The 27210-nt window shown below is 41.3% G+C and overlaps 1 protein-coding gene across 4 annotated transcripts in view; it reads left to right on the forward strand.

Moving 5' to 3' along the window:
- Window positions 1-27210, forward strand: part of LOC139383308 (dystrobrevin beta-like) — a 66039-nt gene that overhangs the window by 21209 nt on the left and 17620 nt on the right. For all 4 annotated transcript variants that reach the window (XM_071127786.1, XM_071127787.1, XM_071127789.1 and 1 more), the window contains exons 6-13: window positions 235-389; window positions 713-818; window positions 1083-1249; window positions 2680-2807; window positions 16258-16332; window positions 23532-23637; window positions 24218-24303; window positions 24538-24651. In XM_071127786.1, coding sequence (XP_070983887.1) covers window positions 235-389; window positions 713-818; window positions 1083-1249; window positions 2680-2807; window positions 16258-16332; window positions 23532-23637; window positions 24218-24303; window positions 24538-24651 — 937 coding nt within the window. The remainder of the gene's footprint in view (window positions 1-234; window positions 390-712; window positions 819-1082; window positions 1250-2679; window positions 2808-16257; window positions 16333-23531; window positions 23638-24217; window positions 24304-24537; window positions 24652-27210) is intronic.

Raw genomic sequence — 27210 nt, forward strand, 5'->3', positions numbered from 1 at the left:
GTGTCCGCAGTTGCATAAATTATACACAAAGGGACGCTGTTGAGTCACATTTCTAGCACTAACGTTGTTGTAGTTTAAGATGGAAGTGTGAAGAAGGATCATAGCTCATATTCAATACATTGTAGAAATGGTGTAGATGTATGTAAACTGATGTACTGTACATCAATCTGGTGTACTCACCACCTTTCTCTCTCCCTCTCTACTTCTCTCTCTATCTCTCTCTCTCTCTCTCAGGTATCTTCTCCCAGATCTCTGACTCTAATGGTGTGATGGCCTTTGCTAAGTTTGACCAGTTTCTTCGTGAAGTTCTGAAGCTGCCCACAGCTGTGTTCGAGGGCCCATCGTTTGGATACACAGAACACTCCGTACGGACATGCTTCCCTCAGCAGGTAGGTTGGACATACCAAGAGGGTTTTTCTCACTGAAATAATATACATGTATATATACTTAGAGAGAGAGATATGAACATAGGATGAACCTTGTAAATACAGTCCACAGACCATAAAAAAATCACTCTCCAAAAGGTTGTCTGCAATAAGCAGGGCACGTTCATCTATTATTGAAGATGACCTTTTGCAGTGGTGTCCATTTCATTCACTATGGGTTACGTCCCAAGTGGCACCCTATTCCCTATATACTGCATTACTTTTGACCAGAGCCCAATGATGATGTGTTTCTATTTAGAAGTTATTCTCTGTCTAACTGAATATAGAAGAAGATCTTGCTGAACACGTTTTTGGACATTTTGATGGCAGATCCTCCCCCCCAGTGTCTCGTGTGGCTACCTCTCATGCACCGACTTGCTAATGTTGAAAATGGTAACGTTTCCCCTGTTATTAGTTCTCTTGACTTTATTTTCACAGTGATTTGCCGAACACCAATTATAGTCATTCTAATCTAAGCATTTGTATCGAGAAATGGGGTAAGATTTGACTTAAAACCTGTAGGTATAATGCTTTATAACTTATTTTTAAGCATATATGTGCTATTAAAATGTCTTATAATAAATATTATATGTTATGTCTCACTGTATCAACATTTCATCAGTGACCTACTAACCATTTCTCGGTGGTTTCCTTTAGCCTTCCATCCCGTGGAATGTTCTTATTGCCGGAGTGAAAGTATGATGGGGTTCCGTTACCGGTGCCAACAGTGCCATGGCTACCAACTCTGTCAAAGCTGCTTCTGGCGTGGCCATGCCAATGGTCCCCATAGCAACCAGCATCAGATGAAGGAGCACTCCTCTTGGGTAGGCACGGCAACCACAAAGTCTCTCTCTCTCAATTGCTTATTAAAATCCCTCCTGTCCTTTCTCCTCCCCTTCATCTGCACTGGTTGGAAAAAGAATGGACAGGTGAAAACAATATGGTGGAAGCTCATTATTAGACTGGCTTTCAGCTGCTCAGTTCTTTCAGGTCAGTACAATGAAGGAGAGGAGGCGAAGAGGAGACAGTCCTTTGAGAAAGAGACCACCTCCCACAATCACACTTATACACACCAAAGATAAGTTATGATAGTTTCATCGAATACCAAGATTCAGCCTTCCTTTGCGCTCTGACAATCCAATAGCCGCCTGCATACATAAGCAGAGCATTGGGCTTGTTTCTACCTGCATACATAAGCAGAGCATTGGGCTTGTTTCTACCTGCATACATAAGCAGAGCATTGGGCTTGTTTCTACATGCATACATAAGCAGAGCATTGGGCTTGTTTCTACCTGCATACATAAGCAGAGCATTGGGCTTGTTTCTACCTGCATACATAAGCAGAGCATTGGGCTTGTTTCTACATGCATACATAAGCAGAACATTGGGCTTGTTTCTACCTGCATACATAAGCAGAGCATTGGGCTTGTTTCTACATGCATACATAAGCAGAACATTGGGCTTGTTTCTACCTGCATACATAAGCAGAGCATTGGCCTTGTTTCTACCTGCATACATAAGCAGAGCATTGGGCTTGTTTCTACCTGCATACATAAGCAGAGCATTGGCCTTGTTTCTACCTGCATACATAAGCAGAGCATTGGGCTTGTTTCTACATGAACTAACCTTTTTAAATATTCTGATTTATGGGTTTTTACTCATTTCAGCTAATTCAATTGAATGCTATGCCAATGCCAGCATTCTCCCAATTTTCAATCAGTGTGATGTAAATTGAAGCTGGGAGAATGATTTACACTGGTTCCAAATCCAATCCTGAACTCTGTGTGCCTGCGATCAGGATGGTAATGATTATTTTATTTTGAGGGCATCATGCCCAGAATGAAATGGCTGAGCATATTTGGAAGTAGAAAAAGGTTATTTCAATTGTCAGAGTAAACATCTAGGACAAAGCAAAGAGAACTATGAATTCGGTCCCATTCTGCATGAAAAAACCTTGTAATTCTCGGTACACTATGCATTGCATAATGTAACTGGGTATTTTAGAAATAGTTAAGGTCAATTACTATACATCTCTTTACACTACTTCTATAAGCAGTTTCCACATTATAACAGACAGGGTTGGGGTCAATTCCATTTCACTTCAATCAATTCAGGAAGTAAACTGGAATTTCCGTTTACTTCCTGAATTGACTGAATGTCCTGAATTGAACGAATTCAATTCTAATGAACCCCTAACTGTGATAATAAAAAATAGTGAATATGATGTCCACCGTCTTGTTTCTGCCTCTCCCAGAAGTCTCCAGCTAAAAAGCTAAGTCACGCCATCAGTAAGTCTCTGGGCTGCGTCCCCATTGGAGAGCTACCTCACCCAGTGTTCCCTGAGCAGTTAGAGAAACCCCAGGACAGCGTGCCACACACTGTGTAAGTACATTTGGACTCTTCTACCACCACTGGACACAGATTAAGCCTAGTACTAGACATACATTTACAGGAGTCATTTAGCAGACTCTCTCATCCAGAGTGACTTACACTAGTGCATTCATCTTAAGATAGCTAGGTCATAAAATAACATACCACAGTCGTAGTAAGTTCATTTTCCCTCAACAATGTAGTTGTCACCAAAGTGAGTGCTAGTAGGGAAAGGCAAGTGCTTATCATTTTTTGTTTTGTAATTTTAAGATACTTCTTAAAGAGGTAGGGTTTCAAATGTTTTGGGAAGATAGGCAGGGACTCTGTCCTGACATTAAGGGGAGACTGGTTCCACCATTGGGTTGCCAGGACAGAGAAGAGCTTTGACTGGGCTGCGTGGGAGCTGCCCACCTAGACTAAAGAGCATGTTCAAAGGAGATTGCTCATGGAACGTCTAGGCCTAATATGTGTCCATGAAACTGCCCTCTTATGTCTACTTCACCAAGAGAGTCCATCTGTCTCTGACGTCATCAAGTGCTGCACTGTAAGTTGTCCAAACTCCATAGGATAAAATCATTGGCTTTCAAGCTCGCTGCCAATTGATGGTGCAATTGTCAATAGTTTCTGACTAAGATTGGAGGGCCATGATTATTTAGATATATGTGAGAAAGCTGATGTGTTACATTGGTTTATTGAGAGATGGGTGCTTGCATAGAAATATAATGATAGATTATATTCTAAGTAATTAGATTATATACAGGGCCTTCAGAAACTATTCACACACCTTGACTTTCTCCACATTGTGGGGTGTTACAGCCATCATTTAACATGGATTAGATATAGATTTGCTTGTCTCTGGTCTACACACGATACCCGATAATGTCAAAGTGGAATTGTTTTTTCGAAATGTTTACAATTTATTTAAAAATGAAAAGATGAAATGTCTTGCGTCAATAAGTATTCAACCCCTTTGTTATGGCTAGCCTAAATAAATTCTGGAGTAAAAATGTGCTTAACAAGTCACATAAGTTGCATGGACTCACTCTGTGTGTAATAAAAGTGTTAAATGTGATTTTTGAATGACTACCTCATCTCTGTACCCCATACATACAATTATCTATAAGGTCCCTTAGTCGAGCAGTGGATTTCAAGCACAGATTCAACCACAATGACCAGGAAAGTTTTCCAATGCCTCGCAAAGAAGGGCACCTGTTGGTAGATGGGTAAAAATGTAAAAAGCAGACGTTGAATATCCCTTTGAGCATAGTGAAGTTATTAATTACACTTTGGATTGTGTATCATCAATACACCCAGTTACTACAAAGATACAGGCGTCCTTCCTAACTCAGTTGACGGAGAGGAAGGAAACCACTCAGGGATTTCACCATGAGGCCAATGGTGACTTTAAAACAGTTAGCTTAATGGCTGTGGTAAGATAACTGACCTAATGGACAGAGTGAAAAGAAGAATGCCTGTACAGAATAAAAAATATTCCAAAACATGGATCCTGTTTGCTACAAGGCATTAAAGTAATACTGTAAGAAATGTGTCAAAGCAATTCACTTTTTGTCCTGAATACAAAGCGTTATGTTTGGGGAAAATCCAACTCAACACATCACTGAGTACCACTCTCCATATTTTAAAGTATAGTGGTGGCTGCATCATGTTATGGGTATGCTTGTAATCGTTAAGGACTGGGGAGTTTTTCCAGGTAAAAATAATAATAAATGGAATGGAGCTAAGCACAGGCAGAATCCTAGAGGAAAACCTGGGTCAGTTCCCTTTCCTCCAGACACTGGGAGATGAATTCATCTTTCAACAGGACGAGAACATAAAACACAAAGCCAAATTTACGTTAGAGTTGCTAGAAGACAGTGAATGTTCCTGAGTGGCCAAGTTACAGTTTTGACTTAAATCGTCTTGAAAATCTAGGGCAAGACCTGAAAATGGTTGTCTAGCAATGATCTACAACCAATTTCACAGAGCTTGAAGAATAATAAAAACATTTTAAAAAGTAATGATGGGCAAATGTTGCACAATTCAGGTGTGGGACAGTCTTAGACTTACCCAGAAAGACTCGCCGGTGTTTCTGCAAAGTATTGACCTAGGGGTGTGAGTACTTATGTAAATGAGATATTTCTGTATTTCATTCTCAATAAATTTGCAAGCATTTCTAAAAACATGTTTTAACTTTGTCATGGGCTATTGTGTATAGATTGGTGAGAGAGGAAAAAATATATATATTTGATCAATTCTGAATTCAGGCTGAAATACAACAAAATGTGGAATAAGTCAAGGTGTATGAATACTTTCTGAAGGCTCTGTTGCCAATTGGGTGTTTTGAAAAGCGGTTCTAAGTGATTCTATTTCTGTAGGTGCTTTGAACAACATTTTGGTCCCCATCAACTTGTTGTTTGTTATGTAATGAAGCTGGAGCTGGAGCTTTGCTATGAATCTAAGGCTTTGGTTGTGAAGCCTTTCTTAAATCATTATAGAAACAGTTTTATATCCTACTGGCTGTCACATAACCGAAGTTACATTTCTGTACATTTCATGTTATTTCAGAATAATATCTACTGTGTTCCATATCAAACAGTAACTGAATGCCTCGATGCCTGTCTGCCTGCTTTTATATAGCAAGCCACAGCTACTTGACTCACTGTCTGTAGGAGCGATCCATTTTCATGAATGGGGTGGTGTACCTAATAAACTGACCGGTGAGTGTATATTGCCTTACATGTGTAGATTGTAGCTAAAACTGACCTCAAGTTGACTATGCCCCACTAGTAACCAGATTTGCTATAGCCTATAGCTAGTTTCTGTAGCCTGGATGCCAGTCTGTTACTGGTTTCTTGCCAACTCATTATGGAATTGTCATGGAAAACATGAAGTCTGACTTGACAATGACATTGGAGTAGGCAAAAGATCTATTGGTGCTTTCTTGCTTACTCCTACCATATGATTGTTTGGCATGACAGCACAAACAGATCTGGGACCAGGCTATTGTTAGTGTACTGCTTTGTTGCTATTTTGGAGTCCCAGTAAAAGTTGACGCAGGATGAGGGTTATTCAGAGTTCCTCCCTCTCCTGGCTGTCATCTCCCTCCATCGCTCTCTTCTCCACCCTTCTTTCCTCTCTCCCTCTATTCATCACTTTCCCTTCCTTCCCTCCCTCTATCCCTCCCTTCCCTTTTAAATAGGAATGATGTTGAAAACTAGTTTCTGGGTTCAACCAAACCAAACACACAATTGTTATCAGAATGTGGTGACAGCAGGGAATGAGTCTGAGTCGTGCAGTATTATGGACCATAATGAAGTTAGATGGGGCTGAAAAGTAATATTCAGACTGTAAAACCTCAGCCTTAGAAGTAAATCTCATAAAACCAGACTCTCTCATCACCATATCGGCTCTGACCAGATGGCACAATGTTCCGTTTCTTTTGCACATGGATTCTACTTCTTAATTTTTATATTTCAATTTAAAATCTGAGGCAATTACACTGCTCTTCCTTCCAGTAATATTCCCTGGAACCCTTTTTGGAATACATTTTTTGGGGAAAAACATCCACTATCTCAAATTATCTTTAGCAAAGCCCTAAAGGTGGTTCCAAATGGCACTCTATTCCCTATAGTGAATTACTTTTGACTAGAGCCCTATTGGCCCTGGTCAAAAGTAGTGCACTATAAAGGGAATGAATGAAACAGTGCAATTAGGATGATGGTGTTTAAATGGAACTCTGGCTGCAGTGTTAAAGACATGGCCAGATGTAATGGCTGCCATTTAGGATGTTGATCTAGTCTTCTGTTTTCTAATAAGGACACATTTATTCTGAGAGGAAGAAGTTTTTGAAATGTCCTGAATTTGTATTAGTAGGCCTGAACCGAAAGGAAACCGTGCAATTAGGATGTTTAAATGTCCTTGATAGTTTATGTGTATGCATTGATATGTAGGCTACGTACGCCTTTAAAAAAAAATTGTTAACCACCATTCAAAAGTTTGGGGTCACTTAGAAATGTCCTTGTTTTTGAAAGAAAAGCCTTTTTTTTTTTTCTTTTTTTTTTCATTTAAAATAACATCAAATTGAACAGATATACAGTGTAGACATTATTGTTGTAAATGGCTATTGTAGCTGGAAACGGCAGATGTCTTATGGAATATCTATATAGGCGTACAGAGGTCCATTATCAGCAACCATCCCTCCTGTGTTCCAATGGCACGTTGTGTTAGCTAATCCAAGTGTTTATCATTTTAAAAGGATAATTACTCATTAGAAAACCAGCACAGCTGAAAACTGTTGTGCTGATTAAAGAAGCAATACAACTGGCCTTCTTTCGTTGAGTATCTGGAGCATCAGCATTTGTGGGTTCGATTACAGGCTCAAAATGGCCAGAAACAAAGAACTTTCTTCTGAAACTCATCAGTCTATTCTTGTTCTGAGAAATTAAGGCTATTCCATGCGAGAAATTGCCTTGAAACTGAAGATCTCGTACAATGCTGTATACTACTCCCTTCACAGAACAGCGCAAACTGGCTCTAACCAGAATAGAAAGGGTGGGAGGCCCCGGTGCACAACTGAGCAAGAGGACTAGTACATTAGAGTGTCTAGTTTGGGAAACAGACACCTCATAAGTCCTCAACTGGCACCTTCATTAAATCGTAACCACAAAATACCAGTCTCAACATCAACAGTGAAGAGGCGACTCCGGTATGCTGGCCTTCTATGCAGAGTTGCAAAGAAAAATCCATATCTCAGACTGGCCAATAAAAATGAAAGATTAAGATGGGCAAAAGAACACAGACACGAGACAGAGATACTCTGCCTAGAAGGCCGCATCCCCGAGTCGTCTCTTCACTGTTGACGTTGAGACTGGTGTTTTGCAGGTACTATTTAAAGTAAGTGTTCATTCAGTATTGTTGTAATTGTCATTATTACAAACCAAAAAAATCTGCCGATTAATCGGTATTGGCTTTTTTTGGTCCTCCAATAATCAGTATCGGCGTTGAAAAATCATAATACGTCGACCTCTAGTGCGATTGTCTCATGTTGTTTTATTCCTTTTGTCAATAGTGTCATTGCAATTGGAAATAGCCATGCAATTCACTTTGTTGTGAGTACGATTTGATTGAAGTAGTGGATTCATTAGATTTTTTTTTTGCAGCCTGCAGATTGCATATATTATTTCCAAATGCTTTCCTTCAAGCTGATTTCTGAAGTCAGAAATAGAAGGAAAGAGATGTCTCACCAGGAATAGAGGCGAGACTGATATGAAAGCTAGGGGACATTTATGAAAGTACAGCCTTCTCTTCTCTGTCCTCGATGCCACAAGCAATGCACAATGAGTAGAATCTCATACATTGCCATTAGATGTCCACTCTTCGGCAGAACTTTGATCATAGAATGCCTAAATATACTGTTGACTTGTTCTTATTATTATTATTATTATTATTTACCTAACTCCGACACCAAAGGATTTTCCAGAGTTATCAATCCCTGAGACCAGGGGTGGTAACTCCTATATCTGAGGTTTAGTAGTGATGTTAGGTACAGTGGGACTTTTTTATAAAGGGCTTTACACATTGCTATGTTTTCATGTATCAACCTATGTGACATCAGAGGGCCATACAACTTTCTGGTAGAGAATGCAGTGATGACATCACAGAGGGCCAGCCAACTTTCTGGTAGAGAATGCAGTGATGACATCACAGAGGGCTAGCCAACTTTCTGGTAGAGAATGCAGTGATGACATCACAGAGGGCCAGCCAACTTTCTGGTAGAGAATGCAGTGATGACATCACAGAGGGCCAGCCAACTTTCTTGTAGAGAATGCAGTGATGACATCCCAGAGGGCCATCCAACTTTCTGGTAGAGAATACAGTGATGACATCAGAGGGCCAGCCAACTTTCTGGTAGAGAATGCAGTGATGACATCACAGAGGGCCATACAACTTTCTGGTAGAGAATGCAGTGATGACATCACAGAGGGCCATCCAACTTTCTGGTAGAGAATGCAGTGATGACATCACAGAGGGCCAGCCAACTTTCTGGTAGAGAATGCAGTGATGACATCACAGAGGGCCAGCCAACTTTCTGGTAGAGAATGCAGTGATGACATCACAGAGGGCCATCCAACTTTCTGGTAGAGAATGCAGTGATGACATCACAGAGGGCCATCCAACTTTCTGGTAGAGAATGCAGTGATGACATCACAGAGGGCCATCCAACTTTCTGGTAGAGAATGCAGTGATGAGTACTAAACATGTCTCCCGTAATAAAGAGCAGTGCGTTTTATAAGAAACTGCACCTGACGGCTTTAATGAAGTGGCAGAAAGTCAACGGAATAATCTGCTTTCTACTATTTAGCAAGAGGCAGGACCGACTTCTAGAAAAGAAGCCCATTTCTATTCTTAGCTTCTTAACTAAGTCATCGGTATGCTTTTTAAAAGACAGCTTTCGGTCTGTCCAGATGTTTGTAAGCAGGGACAGAATCAATATGGACACCATCTAGCTCTAGAGAACAACATATACGGAGTTTTACCTGCCTAGAGAGAGATTCTCAGAGCACGTCATTCTTAAACCTTTTATATAAGAGTCTTTTACCCCACTACTCTTAATAGCACTCAGTAAATAGGAGTTCTATTTGTACACTGTTTGCTGAAAGGTTTGATGGTTTACTTCTCAGAGGATAGTATAGTGCTGTATATGAAAGACCTTTTATGTAATGGGCCTTGGATAAGTGTCAGCGCTGCCTGGGCGGAGGAACTGTACACGTATGTAAATGTCATTGTCAGAGAAGGCAGTCATGCATTTATTTCACAGAATGACAAAAACAAAATGATGGGAGAAAAAATCTAGTCTATTTAGAGGTTGAGATGAAGTGCGGTATTGAGAAAAAGTTTATTTTATTATTATTTTTATTTTTTGGAATTGTTTTATTGTTTATTTCACTTTTGTTTATTATCTATTTCACTTGCTTTGGCAATGTAAACATATGTTTCCCATGCCAATAAAGCCCCTTAAATTTAAATTGAATTGAGGAGAGGAGGGGAGGGGACTGTATCGTCATAGTCATGTGACTGCTGGGTCTCCTTGGAGACAGCAGCAGTGTAGTTCATTAAGATGCTGCTGGCTCAGTTAAGAGCAGAGCGGACCAGGGTAGGCAGCTGGCTACAGCAGCGCTTGAATGGTTGGCTGTATTTGGCTAGCCGGACTGTTGCTTTCTACCCTCTAAAGGAGGTGAGTGAGATCTCATTATATCCTCTCATTATATCCTTATCTCAGTTATTATAGAATTAGGGTCCTGGATGAAAGCGGACACTGGCTTTTTACACTATTGTGAGTCGTAAATATTTGAGTTGAGATTTAACTTGTCAGAATTTTACTAAACTAGAGATATATTTTTAGGGACACTATATTCCTATAACATTCCCCTTTTCCTTGTCTGAACTGGATCAACATACTCTTTTATTGTTTTTGGACTTGGGATTTTATATGGAGGTTTAAAAAAAGTAGTTAAAAATATGTTCCGTATTATAAACTGAGTGGTTTGAGTGCTGAATGCTGATTTGCTGACAGCCGTGGTATATCAGACTGTATACCACTGGTATGACAAAATATCAATTTTCACTGCTCTAATTTTGTTGGTAACCAGTTTATAATAGCAACTCGGGGGGGGGGGGGGGTTGTGGTATATGGCCAATATATCATGGCTAAGGGCTGTATCCAGGCACGCCACGTTGCGTTGCGCCTAAGAATAGCCCTTAGCCCGGGTCGTATACCACAACCCCTCAAGCATTATTGCTTAAGTGTGCCTTCAAGTTATTAGCTGGACTCTGGGGGATCTAATATTGGATCTCCATGTTAATACTCTGCTGACCACCTGTGTGCCCCCTCACTCATTAGTAGTACTGTGAGTGAATCATGAATTCAGTTGCTTATTAAGATAAATACTGATGAAAATATGATGCAGTACTATAAAGGTTGAACATTCTTTGAAAACATTTTAGGAGAAACGAACAGTATGCTAATACTATTATGATATCAGTACTCAGTTGTGTTGTGACAAGGTAGGGGTGGGATACTTAAAAAAAATATATATATATAAATATATATATATATAACCTTTATTTAACTAGGTAAGTCAGTTAATAAGAACAAATTCTTATTTACAATGACGGCCTACCAAAAAAACTCCTGTGGGGACGGGGGCTGGGATTAAAATTTAAATATAGGACAAAACACACATCACAACAAGAAAAACAGCAACACTATATAAAGAGAGACCTAAGACGACAACATCACATGGCAGCAACACATGAAAACACAGCATGGTAGCAACACAACATGACAGCAACACAACATGACAGCAACACAACATGACAGCAACACAACATGACAGCAACACAACATGACAGCAACACAACATGACAGCAGCAACACATGAAAACACAGCATGGTAGCAGCACAACATGACAGCAGCACAACATGGCAGCAACACAACATGACAGCAACACAACATGACAGCAGCAACAAATGAAAACACAACATGGCAGCAACACAACATGACAGCAACACAACATGGCAGCAGCACAACATGACAGCAACACAACATGGCAGCAGCACAACATGACAGCAACACAACATGACAGCAGCAACACATGAAAACACAACATGGCAGCAACACAACATGACAGCAACACAACATGGCAGCAACACAACATGGCAGCAACACAACATGACAGCAGCACAACATGACAGCAGCACAACATGACAGCAGCACAACATGGCAGCAACACAACATGACAGCAGCAACACATGACAACACAGCATGGTAGCAACACAACATGCCAGCAGCACAAAACATGGTACAAACATTATTGGTCACAGACAACAGCACAAAGGGCAAGAAGGTAGAGACAACAATACACCACACAGAGCAGCCACAACTGTCAGTAAGAGTCCACCCACACAGACAGTGTGGTGAAGAAGGTAGAGACAACAATACATCACACAGAGCAGCCACAACTGTCAGTAAGAGTCCACCCACACAGACAGTGTGGTGAAGAAGGTAGAGACAACAATACATCACACAGAGCAGCCACAACTGTCAGTAAGAGTCCACCCACACAGACAGTGTGGTGAAGAAGGTAGAGACAACAATACATCACACAGAGCAGCCACAACTGTCAGGAAGAGTCCACCCACACAGACAGTGTGGTGAAGAAGGTAGAGACAACAATACATCACACAGAGCAGCCACAACTGTCAGTAAGAGTCCACCCACACAGACAGTGTGGTGAAGAAGGTAGAGACAACAATACACCATGCAGAGCAGCCACAACTGTCAGTAAGAGTCCACCCACACAGACAGTGTGGTGAAGAAGGTAGAGACAACAATACATCACACAGAGCAGCCACAACTGTCAGTAAGAGTCCACCCACACAGACAGTGTGGTGAAGAAGGTAGAGACAACAATACATCACACAGAGCAGCCACAACTGTCAGTAAGAGTCCACCCACACAGACAGTGTGGTGAAGAAGGTAGAGACAACAATACATCACACAGAGCAGCCACAACTGTCAGTAAGAGTCCACCCACACAGACAGTGTGGTGAAGAAGGTAGAGACAACAATACACCACACAGAGCAGCCACAACTGTCAGTAAGAGTCCACCCACACAGACAGTGTGGTGAAGAAGGTAGACACAACAATACATCACACAGAGCAGCCACAACTGTCAGTAAGTGTCCATGGCTTCAGTCCAAACACTTAAAAGACACACCCTATCCCCTCAGCCCTCAAAGTGGACACTTCTGATGACATATCATGACGTCTGACGAGTATACACTTGCACAGGGCAAGGGGCGAGGGAGGAAATAATTATTTTTAAATGAACCGCCCTTGCCCAGAAATGTGTCACTCATTCATCCCGCGATGATTGTATTTTCAGCCACTGGGTGCTTTATACGCGCTACAGTCAATTATGATTGCATGTCTACTTATATTAAATATATTATAAATTATTAATATACGCCGACTGTAGGATAGCTAGCAAATGAATGAGCTAACTAACGTTAGCCTTGCCTAGCTAGAACTTCTGAAGAAGGAAACTGTTTTATTTTGACAATTTCCAAAAGATAACCAAACAAAAACATTATTACTTTTACGAGATGTGTTTGTGGCGTCGTGAATTAGTAGCACAATGTCTAACCTTTTTACATTTGTTTTTACTTGCACTTGTATGTTGACTTCTCCATTGATGTTTTTAAGTTTTTGCAGCCTTTTCTTAGTGGATGTACAATGGTCGAAAATTTGAATTATGAGGAGTTTCAGGCCCCGGAGTGAACATAATTATACACTCGCAAACTCGACTAAAACAAGGGCTCAGTACCTTACGTTGCAAACTTCCTTTGCTTGTGACTGGGATTCCCCCATTGGCATAAGCCGAGTGTAAGTAGACCAGAGTGTGTGAGTAGACTAGAGTGTGTCTTTCATGAGTTTGAACCGCAGCCCACGATTGAATCTTTGAATAAAGATATGGAGATAAAACAGTCCAGTTTGCAGTGGTGGAAAAAGTACCCAATTTTCATACTTGAGTAAAAGTAAAGATACCTTAAAAGAAAATGACACAATAAACGTGAATGTTACCAAGTAAAATACTACTTGAGTACTTAAGTATGAAAAGTAAAAGTATAAATCATTTAAAATGTATTATATTATTTTTTTTTGTGTACAGATAGCCAGGGGCACAGTTCAACAAACATAGCATTTGTGTTTAGTGAGTCTGCCAGATCAGAGGCAGTAGGGATGACCGTGGATGTTGTCTCGATAAGTATGTGAATTAGACAATTTTCCTGTCCTACTAAGCATTCAGCATGTAATGAGTACTTTTGGGTGTCAGGGAAAATGTAATGAGTAAAAAGTAAATTATTTTCTTTAGGAATGTAATGGAGTAAAAGTTGTTCAAAATATAAATAGTACAGTATAGATACCCCAAAAAAACTACTTAAGTAATACTTTAAAGTATTTTTACTTAAGTACTTTACAGCGCTGCCAGTTTGAGTGTGTGTTGCAGTTCGTTCCAGTCTCTAGCTGTAGCGAACTGAGAAGATGAGCGACCCAGGGATGTGTGTGCTTTGGGGGACCTTTAACAGAACTGTGATGGATAGAACAGGTATTGTATGTGTGAGGATTAGGGCTACAGTAGGTATCTCAGATAGTGAGGCCTAAGAGGGGTTAATAAAGAAGCATCAACCAGTAGGACTTGCAACGGGTAAACAGAGATGACCAGTTTACAGAGGAGCATAGAGTGCAGCGATGTGTTCTATAATGAGCATTGGTGGCACATCTGATGAACATCTAGCCTCTCGAGAGCACCCTTACCTGTCGATCTATAAATTATGTCTTCGTAATCTAGCATGGGTAGGATGGTCATCTGAATCAGGGTTAGTTTGGCAGCTGGGGTGAAAGATGAGCGATTACGATAGAGGAAACCAAGTCTAGATTTAACCTTGATATGTGCTGAGAGAAGGACAGTGTACCGTCTAACCATACTCCCAAGTACTTGTATGAGGTGACTACCTCAAGCTCTAAACCGACAGAGGTAGTAATCACAGCTATGAGGAGAGGGGAATTCTTCTTACCAATCCACAGGACCTTTTTGTTTTGGAGGTGTTCAGAACAAGGTTAAGGGCAGAGAAAGCTTGTTGGACACTAAGAAAGCTTTGTTGTAGAGCGTTTAACATAACATTTGGGGAGGGGCCAGCTGAGTATAAGACTGTATCATCTGCATATAAATGGATGAGAGAGCTCAGGAGGTACGAAGCTATGTTGTTGATGTAAATTGAGAAGAGCGTGGGGCCTAGGATTGAGCCCTGGGGTACTCCCTTGGTGACAGGCAGTGGCTGAGACAGCAGATGTTCTGACTTTAAACACTGCACTCTTTGAGAGGTAGTAAGAAAATCAGGCCAAAAGAGAGGCGCCAATACTCCTTAGCCGGCCAACAAGAATGGAATGGTCTACCGTATCAAAAGCTTTGGCCAAGTCAATAAAAATAGCACCACAACATTGCTTAGAATCAAGGATAATGGTCACATCGTTGAGGACCTTTAAGGTTGCAGTGACACATCCATAACCTGAGCGGAAACCAGATTGCATACCAGAGAGAATACTAGTCAGTTGATTGACAAGTTTTTCCAACACTTTTGGCCTATAACATTTAGGATCAGCTTGATCTCCCCCTTTAAATAAAGGACGCACTGTGGCTGACTTCCAAGCAATTGGAACCACCCCAGAGAGGAGAAACAGTTTAAAAAGGTCAGAAATAGGCTTGGTGATGATAGGGGCAGCAACCTTAAAGAAGAACGGGTCTAAACCATCTGACCCAAATGTTTTTTTGGCGGTTAAGTTTAAGGAGCTCCTTTAGCACCTCGGACTCAGTGACTGCCTGCAGGGAGAAACTTTGTAGCGGGGCAGGGGAAAAAGAGGGAGGAGCATCAGGGCTAGTCGCATTAGAAGGGGTGGGAGATGAGGAAATGTTGGCCGGGCAAGGAGGCATGGCTTAGTCAAATAGGATACAGAAGATAGCCCTATTTGATAAAAGACCAAGTCCATATTATGGCAAGAACAGCCCAAATAAGCAAAGAGAAATGACAGTCCATCGTTACTTTCAGACATGAAGGTCAGTCAATGTGGAACATTTCGAGAACTTTGAAAGTTTCTTCAAGTGCAGTCTCAAAAACCATCAAGCGCTATGATGAAACAGGTCTCCCCGTAGAGACGGAACCCTCAGGTCTCCCCAGTGAATAGCATCAATATACAATATACAATGTAGATTTCACATACAGAGGGGCCTCCCGAGTGGTGCAGTGGTCTAAGGCACTGCATCGTGGTGCTAGCTGTGCCACTAGAGATTCTGGGTTCGAGTCCAGGCTCTGTCGCAGCCGGTCGCGACTGGAAGACCCATGGGGAGGCGCACAATTGGCTTATCGTTGTCCGGGTTAGGGAGGATTTGGCCGGAGGTTTCCTCCGACACATTGGTGTGGCTGGCTTCCGGGTTAAGTGGGCATTGTGTCAAGAAGCAGTGCAGCTTGGTTGTGTTGTGTTTCGGAGGACGCACGGCCCCCTCGAACTTCGCCTCTCCCGAGTCCGTGCGGGATTCACAGCGATGGGACAACAGAGAGAGCCTGTAACTACCAATTGAATACCACGAAATTGGGGAGAAAAAGGGATAAAAAATAATATAGGTTTTAAAAAATGTATTACGATTTCGCATACAGTGTAGCAATAAAGTGGTGTAATCTTTTGTTACTACATACAGCACAGTAGTTTTGTATGATAATGCTTACAGTCATGGTGGTATATTCAGGACTCCTACAGTAATGTAATCTAACCCCATATTCGGTGTATAAGTCTGTGTTCACAGTGTAAAAATAATGTGGTGTAATCTTGTGTTTTACTGCAGTCAGCCGAAGCCAGTAGCCAACAACATGAACAACACAATGTTCATGTCCTCTGGTGTACCTACTCCTACTCAAAGGTAAGTGCCTCAGTATTGGCTTTGATATGCCCCTATAGCTAGCTATCATTTCTAACTTACTGTATTTCCTCTGAGTTCCTCGCAGAACACCAACTGCTACTAGCCTCTTATGTCCTGCTCCTGTGTCTTTAAAGATGTCTTCCCCTGTGTCTTTAAAGATGTCTTCCCCTGTGTCTTTAAAGATGTCTTCCCCTGTGTCTTTAAAGATGTCTTCCCCTGTGTCTTTAAAGATGTCTTTCCCTGTGTCTCCAAAGATGTCTTTCCCTGTGTCTCCAAAGATGTCTTTCCCTGTGTCTCCAAAGATGTCTTTCCCTGTGTCTCCAAAGATGTCTTCCCCTGTGTCTCCAAAGATGTCGTGCCCTGTGTCTCCAAAGATGTCTTTCCCTGTGTCTCTAAAGATGTCTTCCCCTGTGTCTCCAAAGATGTCTTCCCCTGTGTCTTTAAATATGTCTTCCCCTGTGTCTCCAAAGATGTCTTCCCCTGTGTCTCCAAAGATGTCTTCCCCTGTGTCTCCAAAGATGTCTTCCCCTGTGTCTCCAAAGATGTCTTCCCCTGTGTCTCCAAAGATGTCTTCCCCTGTGTCTTTAAAGATGTCTTCCCATGTGTCTTTAAAGATGTCTTCCCCTGTGTCTTTAAAGATGTCTTCCCCTGTGTCTCCAAAGATGTCTTCCCCTGTGTCTCCAAAGATGTCTTCCCCTGTGTCTCCAAAGATGTCTTCCCCTGTGTCTCCAAAGATGTCTTCCCCTGTGTCTCCAAAGATGTCTTCCCCTGTGTCTCCAAAGATGTCTTCCCCTGTGTCTTTAAAGATTTCTTCCCCTGTGTCTTTAAAGATGTCTTCCCCTTGAGTCCTGAGACAACTCATTATTATTTGTTTACTGATATAGCAGCCCTAATGAAGAAGTCCTTAACAACAGTTGATTGAAGTAACATGTATGCAAGGGTTCAATGGCTTTGTCATTAGAAGTAGAATAGTACCGTGTGTAGTACCCCAGTACCCAGTACCGGCGCGTGTAGTACCCCATGTAGTACCGCGATGTAGGCAGGCATTGGCAGCAGCTCCGGGGCAATTTGAGAGGCAAGATTCAGAACACATTCTCCTCCAGGAGGACATCCACACACACAGACACACACACACTTCCTTAGTTTGCTTCTTATCTGATAATGCGAGAGAAAACACTACGTATCTCCTGGGATCACTGCTTTTTTCAGCATGTACTGCATGCTCTCTCTCTCTCACTCACTCACTCACTCACTCACTCACTCACTCACTCACACACACACACACACACACACACACACACACACACACACACACACACACACACACACACACACACACACACACACAGTATTTAGATTAGTGTCAGCAGGCAGTCTAAAGGAAGCTGTCGTTCTATCGTCACCCCAGGCAGTCGCTATAGAAGTTACATGATGCTGTGTGCATTTAGATGAGGGAGGTCAACAGGAGGTGTGTGTAAGAGAGCATGGAGTACATGCTGAAAAAAGCAGTGATCCCAGGAGACAAGGTAGTGTTTTCTCTCGCATTATCAGATCAGAAGCAAACTAAGGAAGTGTGTGTGCGCATGCGCGTTCATGTATATTTGTGTGTGTTTGCGAAGCAGCAATCCAGTCTGTCCCCTCCCAGATCCTCCTAGCGTCTGATTGTGTGCGCTGACATACTGTCACTTTTCCTTTGTAAATATGAATCCATGTCATTATTACTGTGTTCTGCTTGTCTTCCACTGAAGGACGTCCGAGATGTCACTACAGCTGAGAAATGGGCCTTTGCTTTAACTCACTGGCTCTTAGCTGAGTGTCACGCACCAAAAGAATTCAAGCTTCAAGTTTATTTGCCATATACTGTATGTTATAAAAACATAGGAACTCTCTCACTAGAGCTCTCACATTAAAAACACTGCCTACAGTATCTTAATTGTTTTATGTCCCAAGTTATACAGTGTAATATTTGTATATTTTTATATATATATATATATATATATATATATATATATATATATATATATATATATATATAATTCCTGATTCTAGTTGATGATGCTATTTTGTCTTTTAGAGTTTAGAGATTTTAAATTTTTTAAGTCCATCAAAAATGTGTGTGATTATAGGCCCAACTTTTACAGAATCCGTCTTGCACCTGAAGCGATTCTCTGTGTCTATTTTAAGATGAATGAACTAATTGTAAATTACTCTGGATAAGAGGGTCTGCTAATTGACTAAAATGTCTTCAGTGAATGTTACATTGGCTACATTATAATAACAGGCTATAATAACATCTATCTACAGTGCCTTGCGAAAGTATTCGGCCCCCTTGAACTTTGCGACCTTTTGCCACATTTCAGGCTTCAAACATAAAGATATAAAACTGTATTTTTTTGTGAAGAATCAACAACAAGTGGGACACAATCATGAAGTGGAACGACATTTATTGGATATTTCAAAATGTTTTAACAAATCAAAAACTGAAAAATTGGGCGTGCAAAATTATTCAGCCCCCTTAAGTTAATACTTTGTAGCGCCACCTTTTGCTGTGATTACAGCTGTAAGTCGCTTGGGGTATGTCTCTATCAGTTTTGCACATCGAGAGACTGACATTTTTTCCCATTCCTCCTTGCAAAACAGCTCGAGCTCAGTGAGGTTGGATGGAGAGCATTGTGAACAGCAGTTCAGTTATTTCCACAGATTCTCGATTGGATTCAGTTCTGGACTTTGACTTGGCCCTTCTAACACCTGGATATGTTTATTTTTGAACCATTCCATTGTAGATTTTGCTTTATGTTTTGGATCATTGTCTTGTTGGAAGACAAATCTCCGTCCCAGTCTCAGGTCTTTTGCAGACTCCATCAGGTTTTCTTCCAGAATGGTCCTGTATTTGGCTCCATCCATCTTCCCATCAATTTTAACCATCTTCCCTATCCCTGCTGAAGAAAAGCAGGCCCAAACCATGATGCTGCCACCACCATGTTTGACAGTGGGGATGGTGTGTTCAGAGTGATGAGCTGTGTTGCTTTTATGCCAAACATAACGTTTTGCATTGTTGCCAAAAAGTTCAATTTTGGTTTCATCTGACCAGAGCACCTTCTTCCACATGTTTGGTGTGTCTCCCAGGTGGCTTATGGCAAACTTTAAACGACACTTTTTATGGATATCTTTAAGAAATGGCTTTCTTCTTGCCACTCTTCCATAAAGGCCAGATTTGTGCAATATACGACTGATTGTTGTCCTATGGACAGAGTCTCCCACCTCAGCTGTAGATCTCTGCAGTTCATCCAGAGTGATCATGGGCCTCTTGGCTGCATCTCTGATCAGTCTTCTCCTTGTATGAGCTGAAAGTTTAGAGGGACGGCCAGGTCTTGGTAGATTTGCAGTGGTCTGATACTCATTCCATTTCAATATTATCGCTTGCACAGTGCTCCTTGGGATGTTTAAAGCTTGGGAAATCTTTTTGTATCCAAATCCGGCTTTAAACTTCTTCACAACAGTATCTCGGACCTGCCTGGTGTGTTCCTTGTTCTTCATGATGCTCTCTGTGCTTTTAACGGACCTCTGAGACTATCACAGTGCAGGTGCATTTATACAGAGACTTGATTACACACAGGTGGATTGTATTTATCATCATTAGTCATTTAGGTCAACATTGGATCATTCAGAGATCCTCACTGAACTTCTGGAGAGAGTTTGCTGCACTGAAAGTAAAGGAGCTGAATAATTTTGCACGCCCAATTTTTCAGTTTTTGATTTGTTAAAAAAGTTTGAAATATCCAATAAATGTCGTTCCTCTTCATGATTGTGTCCCACTTGTTGTTGATTCTTCACAAAAAAATACAGTTGTATATCTTTATGTTTGAAGCCTGAAATGTGGCAAAAGGTCGCAAAGTTCAAGGGGGCCGAATACTTTCGCAAGGCACTGTATCTGTATGAGAGACGGAGGCTGGGAGAGTGAGAGAGATAGAGATGTGATTGTGTTGATAAACAGATTGTGTGTATGAGCAGTCATGTAATATTTTTTAGTAGCACCTAACAACAACAAACTACTTTATTGTCCAATGTGAATAAGAAATTTGTATTTTTTTCGGTCTTGTGAGAGGCTCTACACAGCACATTCATCCACAGAGCTGCAGCCCTTGGTTGCAAACTTTCTCCTAGATCTCGATGTTCTGTCTTGCCAACTGCTATAGTTATTGCCATGCCAGTTTGGTATGACAATGACTATAGGAGTTGGCAGGACAGCACAGTGGATTTGGTACCAGGCCATGACAAAGACGATAAGAATTGGCATGACAACACAAACAGATCTAGGAAGAGGCTATTATTTAACATGACAACAACCATAGAGGTTACTAAGACAAGACAGCACAAACTGATCTGGGGCCAAGCTAGCAAACAAGGTTGTCTGTGAACATGGAGGTTACCAAGACATGACAGCACAAACGGGCATAGGACCAGGCCATTGTCTGCAGGTAGCAGCTGGAGTGGTGCCAAGAACCTCTCTGTCTGACGAAGCAGACGCAGCGAGACTCAGAGTGGTCTGTAGAAGAATGACCCTTAGAGGAACAACTAACAGGCCAGCTCTTTAATGTGCTCTGTTCTAGAAACCCCTCAGATGTTCGTTAATGTATAACTTTCAATTGACCACTCAGAACTCAATCTAGAGTTCAAAAGCCGGATATAAAACCATAGTTGGTTTCTAACAGGACTGACCTCTCAGACTTAATACTGACTCCTAGGGCTGGTTTCCCCGACACAAACTCTCCATTGATGTAAAGCCAAAGGGACAGATTGGTAGTGATAGACTCTAAACATGCACTCCATGACACACTGGAAAGTACTGGGGGGAGGGCACAAACTGAAGGGCTTGAAATTTAAGTCATAGTTGGGTCTCAACAGGTGTGTATTTACTAGGAACCAAACAGAACGAAACGGGGAGGGACCTACCTGAATTTGTCCAATAGAAACTATTGTTTAACTGTTTGGACTAATGATTACACCCCTGGACTGACCTCTCAGAAACTGAATCTAAAGCAGGGATCATCAACTAAATTTTTTTTAAATTGGGTGGTGCAGAACATAATTACAATTTGAACGCAAGAAGCACAGACATCTGTTCAGACCCAATCTGCATGAAAACCAAAGTCACACACATAGTTGACTTTTCCGGGTAAATGGTTTGGAATGAGCAGAAAAGTGGAATCTGAAAATGGTGTCCTGTTGCTGTATTGTTTATTTGTTTTATTTAACCTTTATTTAACTAGGCTAACTAAGTATGTTAAGAACAAATTCTTATTTGTTCTTAACGGCCTACCAAAAGCCAAAAGGCCTCCTGCGGGGCCTATTTTTTTGTCAGATGTTACTATGGAATACTGAAGTATAATTACAAGCATTTCATAAGTGTCAAAGGCTTTTATTAACAATTACATGAAGTTGATGCAAAGAGTCAATATTTGCAGTGTTGACCCTTCTTTTTCAAGACCTCTGCAATCTGCCCTGGCATGCAGTCAATTAACTTCTGGACCACATCCTGACTGATGGCAGCCCATTCTTGCATAATCAATGCTTGGAGTTTGTCAGAATTTGTGGGTTTTTGTTTGTCCACCCGCCTCTTGAGGATTGACCACAAGTTCTAAATGGGATTAAGGTCTGGGGAGTTTCCTGGCCATGGACCCAAAATATCAATGTTTTGTTCCCCGAGCCACTTAGTTATCACTTTTGCCTTATGGCAAGGTGCTCGATCATGCTGGAAAAGACATTGTTCGTCACCAAACTGTTCCTGGATGGTTGCGAGAAGTTGCTCTCGGAGGATGTGTTGGTACCATTCTTTATTCATGGCTGTGTTCTTAGGCGAAATTGTAAGTTAGCCCACTCCCTTGGCTGAGAAGCAACATGAATGGTCTCAGGATGCTTTACTGTTGACATGACACAGAACTGATGGTATCACTCACCTTGTCTTCTCCGGACAAGCTTTTTTGCGGATGCCCCAAACAATCGGAAAGGGGATTCATCAGAGAAAATGACTTTACTCCAGTCCTCAGCAGTCCAATCCCTGTACCTTTTGCAGAATATCAGTCTGTCCCTGATGTTTTTCCTGGAGAGAAGTGGCTTCCTTGCTGCCCTTCTTGACACCAGGCCATCCTCCAAAAGTCTTCGCCTCACTGTGTGTGCAGATGCACTCACACCTGCCTGCTGCCATTCCTGAGCAAGCTCTGTAATGGTGGTGCCTCGATCCCGCAGCTGAATCAACTTTAGGAGGCGGTCCTGGTGCTTGCTGGACTTTCTTGGGCGCCCTGAAGCCTTCTTCACAACAATTGAACCGCTCTCCTTGAAGTTCTTGATGATCCGATAAATAGTTGATTTAGGTGCAATCTTACTGGCAGCAATATCCTTGCCTGTGTACATCCACAGGTACACCTCCAATTGACTCAAATAAAGTCAATTAGCCTATCGGAAGCTTCTAAAGCCATTACATCATTTTCTGGATTTTTCCAAGCTGGTTAAAGGCAGTCAACTTAGTGTATGTAAACCTCTGACCCACTGGAATTGTGATACAGTGAAATTATCTGTCTGTAAATAATTGTTGGAAAAAGTAGATGTCCTAACCGACTTGCCAGAACTATAGTTTGTTAACAAGAAATTTGTGGGGTGGTTGAAAAACGAGGTTTAATGACTGCAACATAAGTGTATGTAAACTTCTGACTTCAACTGTACGTATTATATATACACTACCGTTAAAAAGTTTGGGGTCACTTAGAAATGTCCTTGTTTTTTTTTAAAGAAAATCACTTTTTTTTGTCCATTAAAAAACATCAAGTTGATCTGGAATACAGTGTAGACATTGTTAATGTTGTAAATTACTATTGTAGCTGGAAACAGCATGTTTTTTATGGAATATCTACATACAGTGGGGCAAAAAAGTATTTAGTCAGCCACCAATTGTGCAAGTTCTCCCACTTAAAAAGATGAGAGAGGCCTGTAATTTTCATCATAGGTACACTTCAACTATGACAGACAAAATGAGAAGAAAAAAATCCAGAAAATCACATTGGAGGATTTTTAATTAATTAACTTGCACAATTGGTGGCTGACTAAATACTTTTTTGCCCCACTGTATGTTAACATAAGCAAAAGTGAAATAAACAAAAATTAACAGTAAACATTACACTCACAGAAGCTTTCTCTCTCTCCAGTGTCTTAGAGAGTCCCAGCAGGCTAGAAGAGGAGCATCGTCTCATTGCTCGCTATGCAGCGCGCCTTGCAGCAGAGGCAGGCAACTCCACAGTGAGTTGCTCCACAGTGAGTAGTGAGTGTGTGTGCGTGTGTATGTGTATAGGCTGCCCCAGGGTGGTATTCTGTCAGCCTTTATTTATCCACTTATTATTATGTAACTGCAGAATGTCCATGAACAGAACAATCCTCTCTGCACCCAGAACCAAAGCAGATGATGTTAAGGCTGTCACCAGACACTAACATAATCATTACCCACAGTGTACTGTCACCAGACACTAACATAATCATTACCCAGTGTACTGTCACCAGACACTAAGGTAATCATTACCCACAGTGTACTGTCACCAGACACTAACATAATCATTACCCACAGTGTACTGTCACCAGACACTAACATAATCATTACCCACAGTGTACTGTCACCAGACACTAACATAATTATTACCCACAGTGTAGTTTATCAACGTGAAAGATTAAATAAAAGTGCAGGTTGGCTGACATGGCCAGATGTTAGAATAGTCACTCAAAAGTCTAAAGCACAGCACACAGGACTTTTACTTCTGGGCTGTAAGATCATGTTTGATGTGTTTCTCTTTTATTCGCTCAGTTTTGTTAACTCTTTTTAATTTGCAATTTTTTCTTTTAGCAATGTCCTCCAACCGATCTGAGTTTCAACTTAGATGCCAACAAACAACAGAGGCAGCTAATAGCAGAACTAGAAAACAAAAACAGGTGGGAATGTATTTGACTGTCACTTTATGAAGAAACATTAAGCAATTTAAAAAAAACTGTACTAAATATTTTCTCTATTAGTTAATCAGATTTATTGTATGCTCATAATTTAAGAATTTTGTGAATTATAAGTAAATAGATTTCAGTTTATGTTGGTCACAGGGATTTGCTTTCAGAAAATCATTTTCCGGCAGATTTTAAATCCCCATTTTGTTGTGTCTTCTGGTCCCTCAGAGAGATCCTCCAGGAGATCCAGCGGCTACGTCTGGAGCATGAGCAGGCCTCCCAGCCCACCCCAGAGAAGGCCCAGCAAAACCCCACACTGCTGGCTGAACTCAGGCTCCTTAGGTACCACATATCCAGCTATATTACCCACATACACTGTATCTTATAGGAGAGATCATTACCCACCTAAATATAATAGGAGGGATCATTACCCACCTAAATATAATAGGAGAGATCATTACCCACCTATATCTAATAGGAGGGATCATTACCCACCTAAATCTAATAGGAGGGATCATTACCCACCTAAATCTAATAGGAGGGATCATTACCCACCTAAATATAATAGGAGAGATCATTACCCACCTATATCTAATAGGAGGGATCATTACCCACCTATATCTAATAGGAGGGATCATTACCCACCTATATCTAATAGGAGGGATCATTACCCACCTAAATCTAATAGGAGAGATCATTACCCACCTAAATATAGTAGGAGGGATCATTACCCACCTTCATCTAATAGGGGATATCATTACCCACCTATATCTAAAGGGAGATATCATTTCCTGACTATATTTAAAGGGAGAGCTCATTACCCACCTACAATATATCTTATAGGAGAGATCATTACCTACCCACCTACAGTATATCCTATAGGAGAGATCATTACCCACATATCTAATAGAAAAGATCATTACCCACCTATATCTAAAAGGAGAGATCATTACCCATCTTTATTTAATAGGAGAGATCATTACCCACCTATATCTAAAAGGAGAGATCATTTCCTACCTATATCTAAAGTGAGGGATCATCACCTACCCACCTACAGTATATCTTATAGGAGAGATCATTACCCACCTATATTTAATAGGAGAGATCATTACCCACCTATATCTAAAAGGAGAGATAATTTCCTACCTATATTTAATAGGAAAAATCATTACCCACCTATATCTAAAGGGAGAGATTATTACCCACCTACAGTATATCTTATAGGAGAGATCATTACCCACCTATATTTAATAAGAGAGATCATTACCCACCTATATTTAATAGGAAAAATCATTACCCACCTACAGTGCATTCGGAAAGTAATCCGGAAATGTATTAAAATAAGATACTGAAATATCACCTTTACATAAGTTTTCAGACCCTTTACTCAATACTTTGTTGATGCACCTTTGGCAGCGATTACAGCCTAGAGTCTTCTTGGGTATGACGCTACAAGCTTGGCACACCTGTGTTTGGGCAGTTTCTCCCATTCTTCTCTGCAGATCCTCTCAAGCTCTGTCAGGTGTGGATGTGGAGCGTCAATGCACAGCTATTTTCAGGTCTTTCCAGAGATGTTCGAACGGGTTCAAGTCCGGGCTCTGGCTGGGCCACTCAAGGATATTCAGAGACTTTTCCCAGTAGCCACTCTTGTGTTGTCTTGTCTGTGTGCTTAGGGTTGTTCTCCTGTTGGAAGGTGAACCGTCGCCCTGTCTGAGGTCCTGAGCGCATAGGAGCAGGTTTTCATCAAGGATCTCTCTGTACTTTGCTCTGTTCATCTTTCCCTCGATCCTGACTAGCCTCACAGTCCCTGCCGCTGAGAAACATCCTCACAGCATGATGCTGCCACCAGCATGCTTCACCATAGGGATGGTGCCAGGTTTCCTCTAGACGTGACGCTTGGCATTCAGGCCAATGAGTTCAATCTTGGTTTCATCAGACCAGAGAATCTTGTTTCTAATGGGCTGAGAGTCCTTTAGGTGCCTTTTGGCAAACTCCAAAGGGATGTCATGTGCCTTTTTCTGAGGAGTGGCTTCCATCTGTCCACTCTACCAAAAAGGCATGATTGGTGGAGTGCTGCAGAGATGGTTGTCCTTCTGGAAGATTCTCCCATCTTTAGAGAGGAAATCTGGAGCTCTGTTAGAGTGACTATTGGGTTCTTGGTCACCTCCCTGACCAAGGCCTTTCTCCCCCGATTGCTCAGTTTGGCTGGGCGGCCAGCTCTACGAAGAGCCTTGGTGGTTCCAAACGTCTTCCATTTAAGAATGATGGAGGCCACTGTGTTCAATGCTGCAGACATGTTTTGGTACTCTTCCCCAGGTCTGTGCCTTGACACAATCCTGTCTCTGAGCTCTACGGACAATTTCTTTGACCTCATGGCTTGGTTTTTGCTCTGACATGCACTCTCAACTGTGGGACCTTGGATAGACAGGTGTGTGCCTTCCCAAATCATGTCCAATCAATTGAATTTACCACAGGTGGACTCCACATCTCAAGGATGATCAATGGAAACAGAATGCACCTGAATGCACCTGAGCTCAATTTCGAGTCTCATAGCAAAGGGTCTGAATACTTATGTAAATAAGGTATTTCTGTGTTTTATTTGTAATACATTTGCAAATAATTATAAAACCTGTTTTTGCTTTGTCATTATGGGGTATTGTGTGTAGATTGATTGAGGACAAAAATGTATTTAATCAGTTTTCGAATAAGGCTGTAACGTAACAAAATGTGGAAAAAGTGAAGGGGTCAGAATACTTTCCGAATGCACTTTATATCTTCCTGCTATAGCTACTGTGTGTCTAGCTGTGTGTCTATAGTTACTGTGTGTCTATGGCTACTGTGTCTCTATAGCTACTGTGTGTCTAGTTGTGTGTCTATAGTTACTGTGTCTCTATAGCTATA

The sequence above is a fragment of the Oncorhynchus clarkii genome, chromosome 25 (genome assembly GCF_045791955.1).
Source record: "Oncorhynchus clarkii lewisi isolate Uvic-CL-2024 chromosome 25, UVic_Ocla_1.0, whole genome shotgun sequence".
Taxonomy (NCBI): domain Eukaryota; kingdom Metazoa; phylum Chordata; class Actinopteri; order Salmoniformes; family Salmonidae; genus Oncorhynchus; species Oncorhynchus clarkii.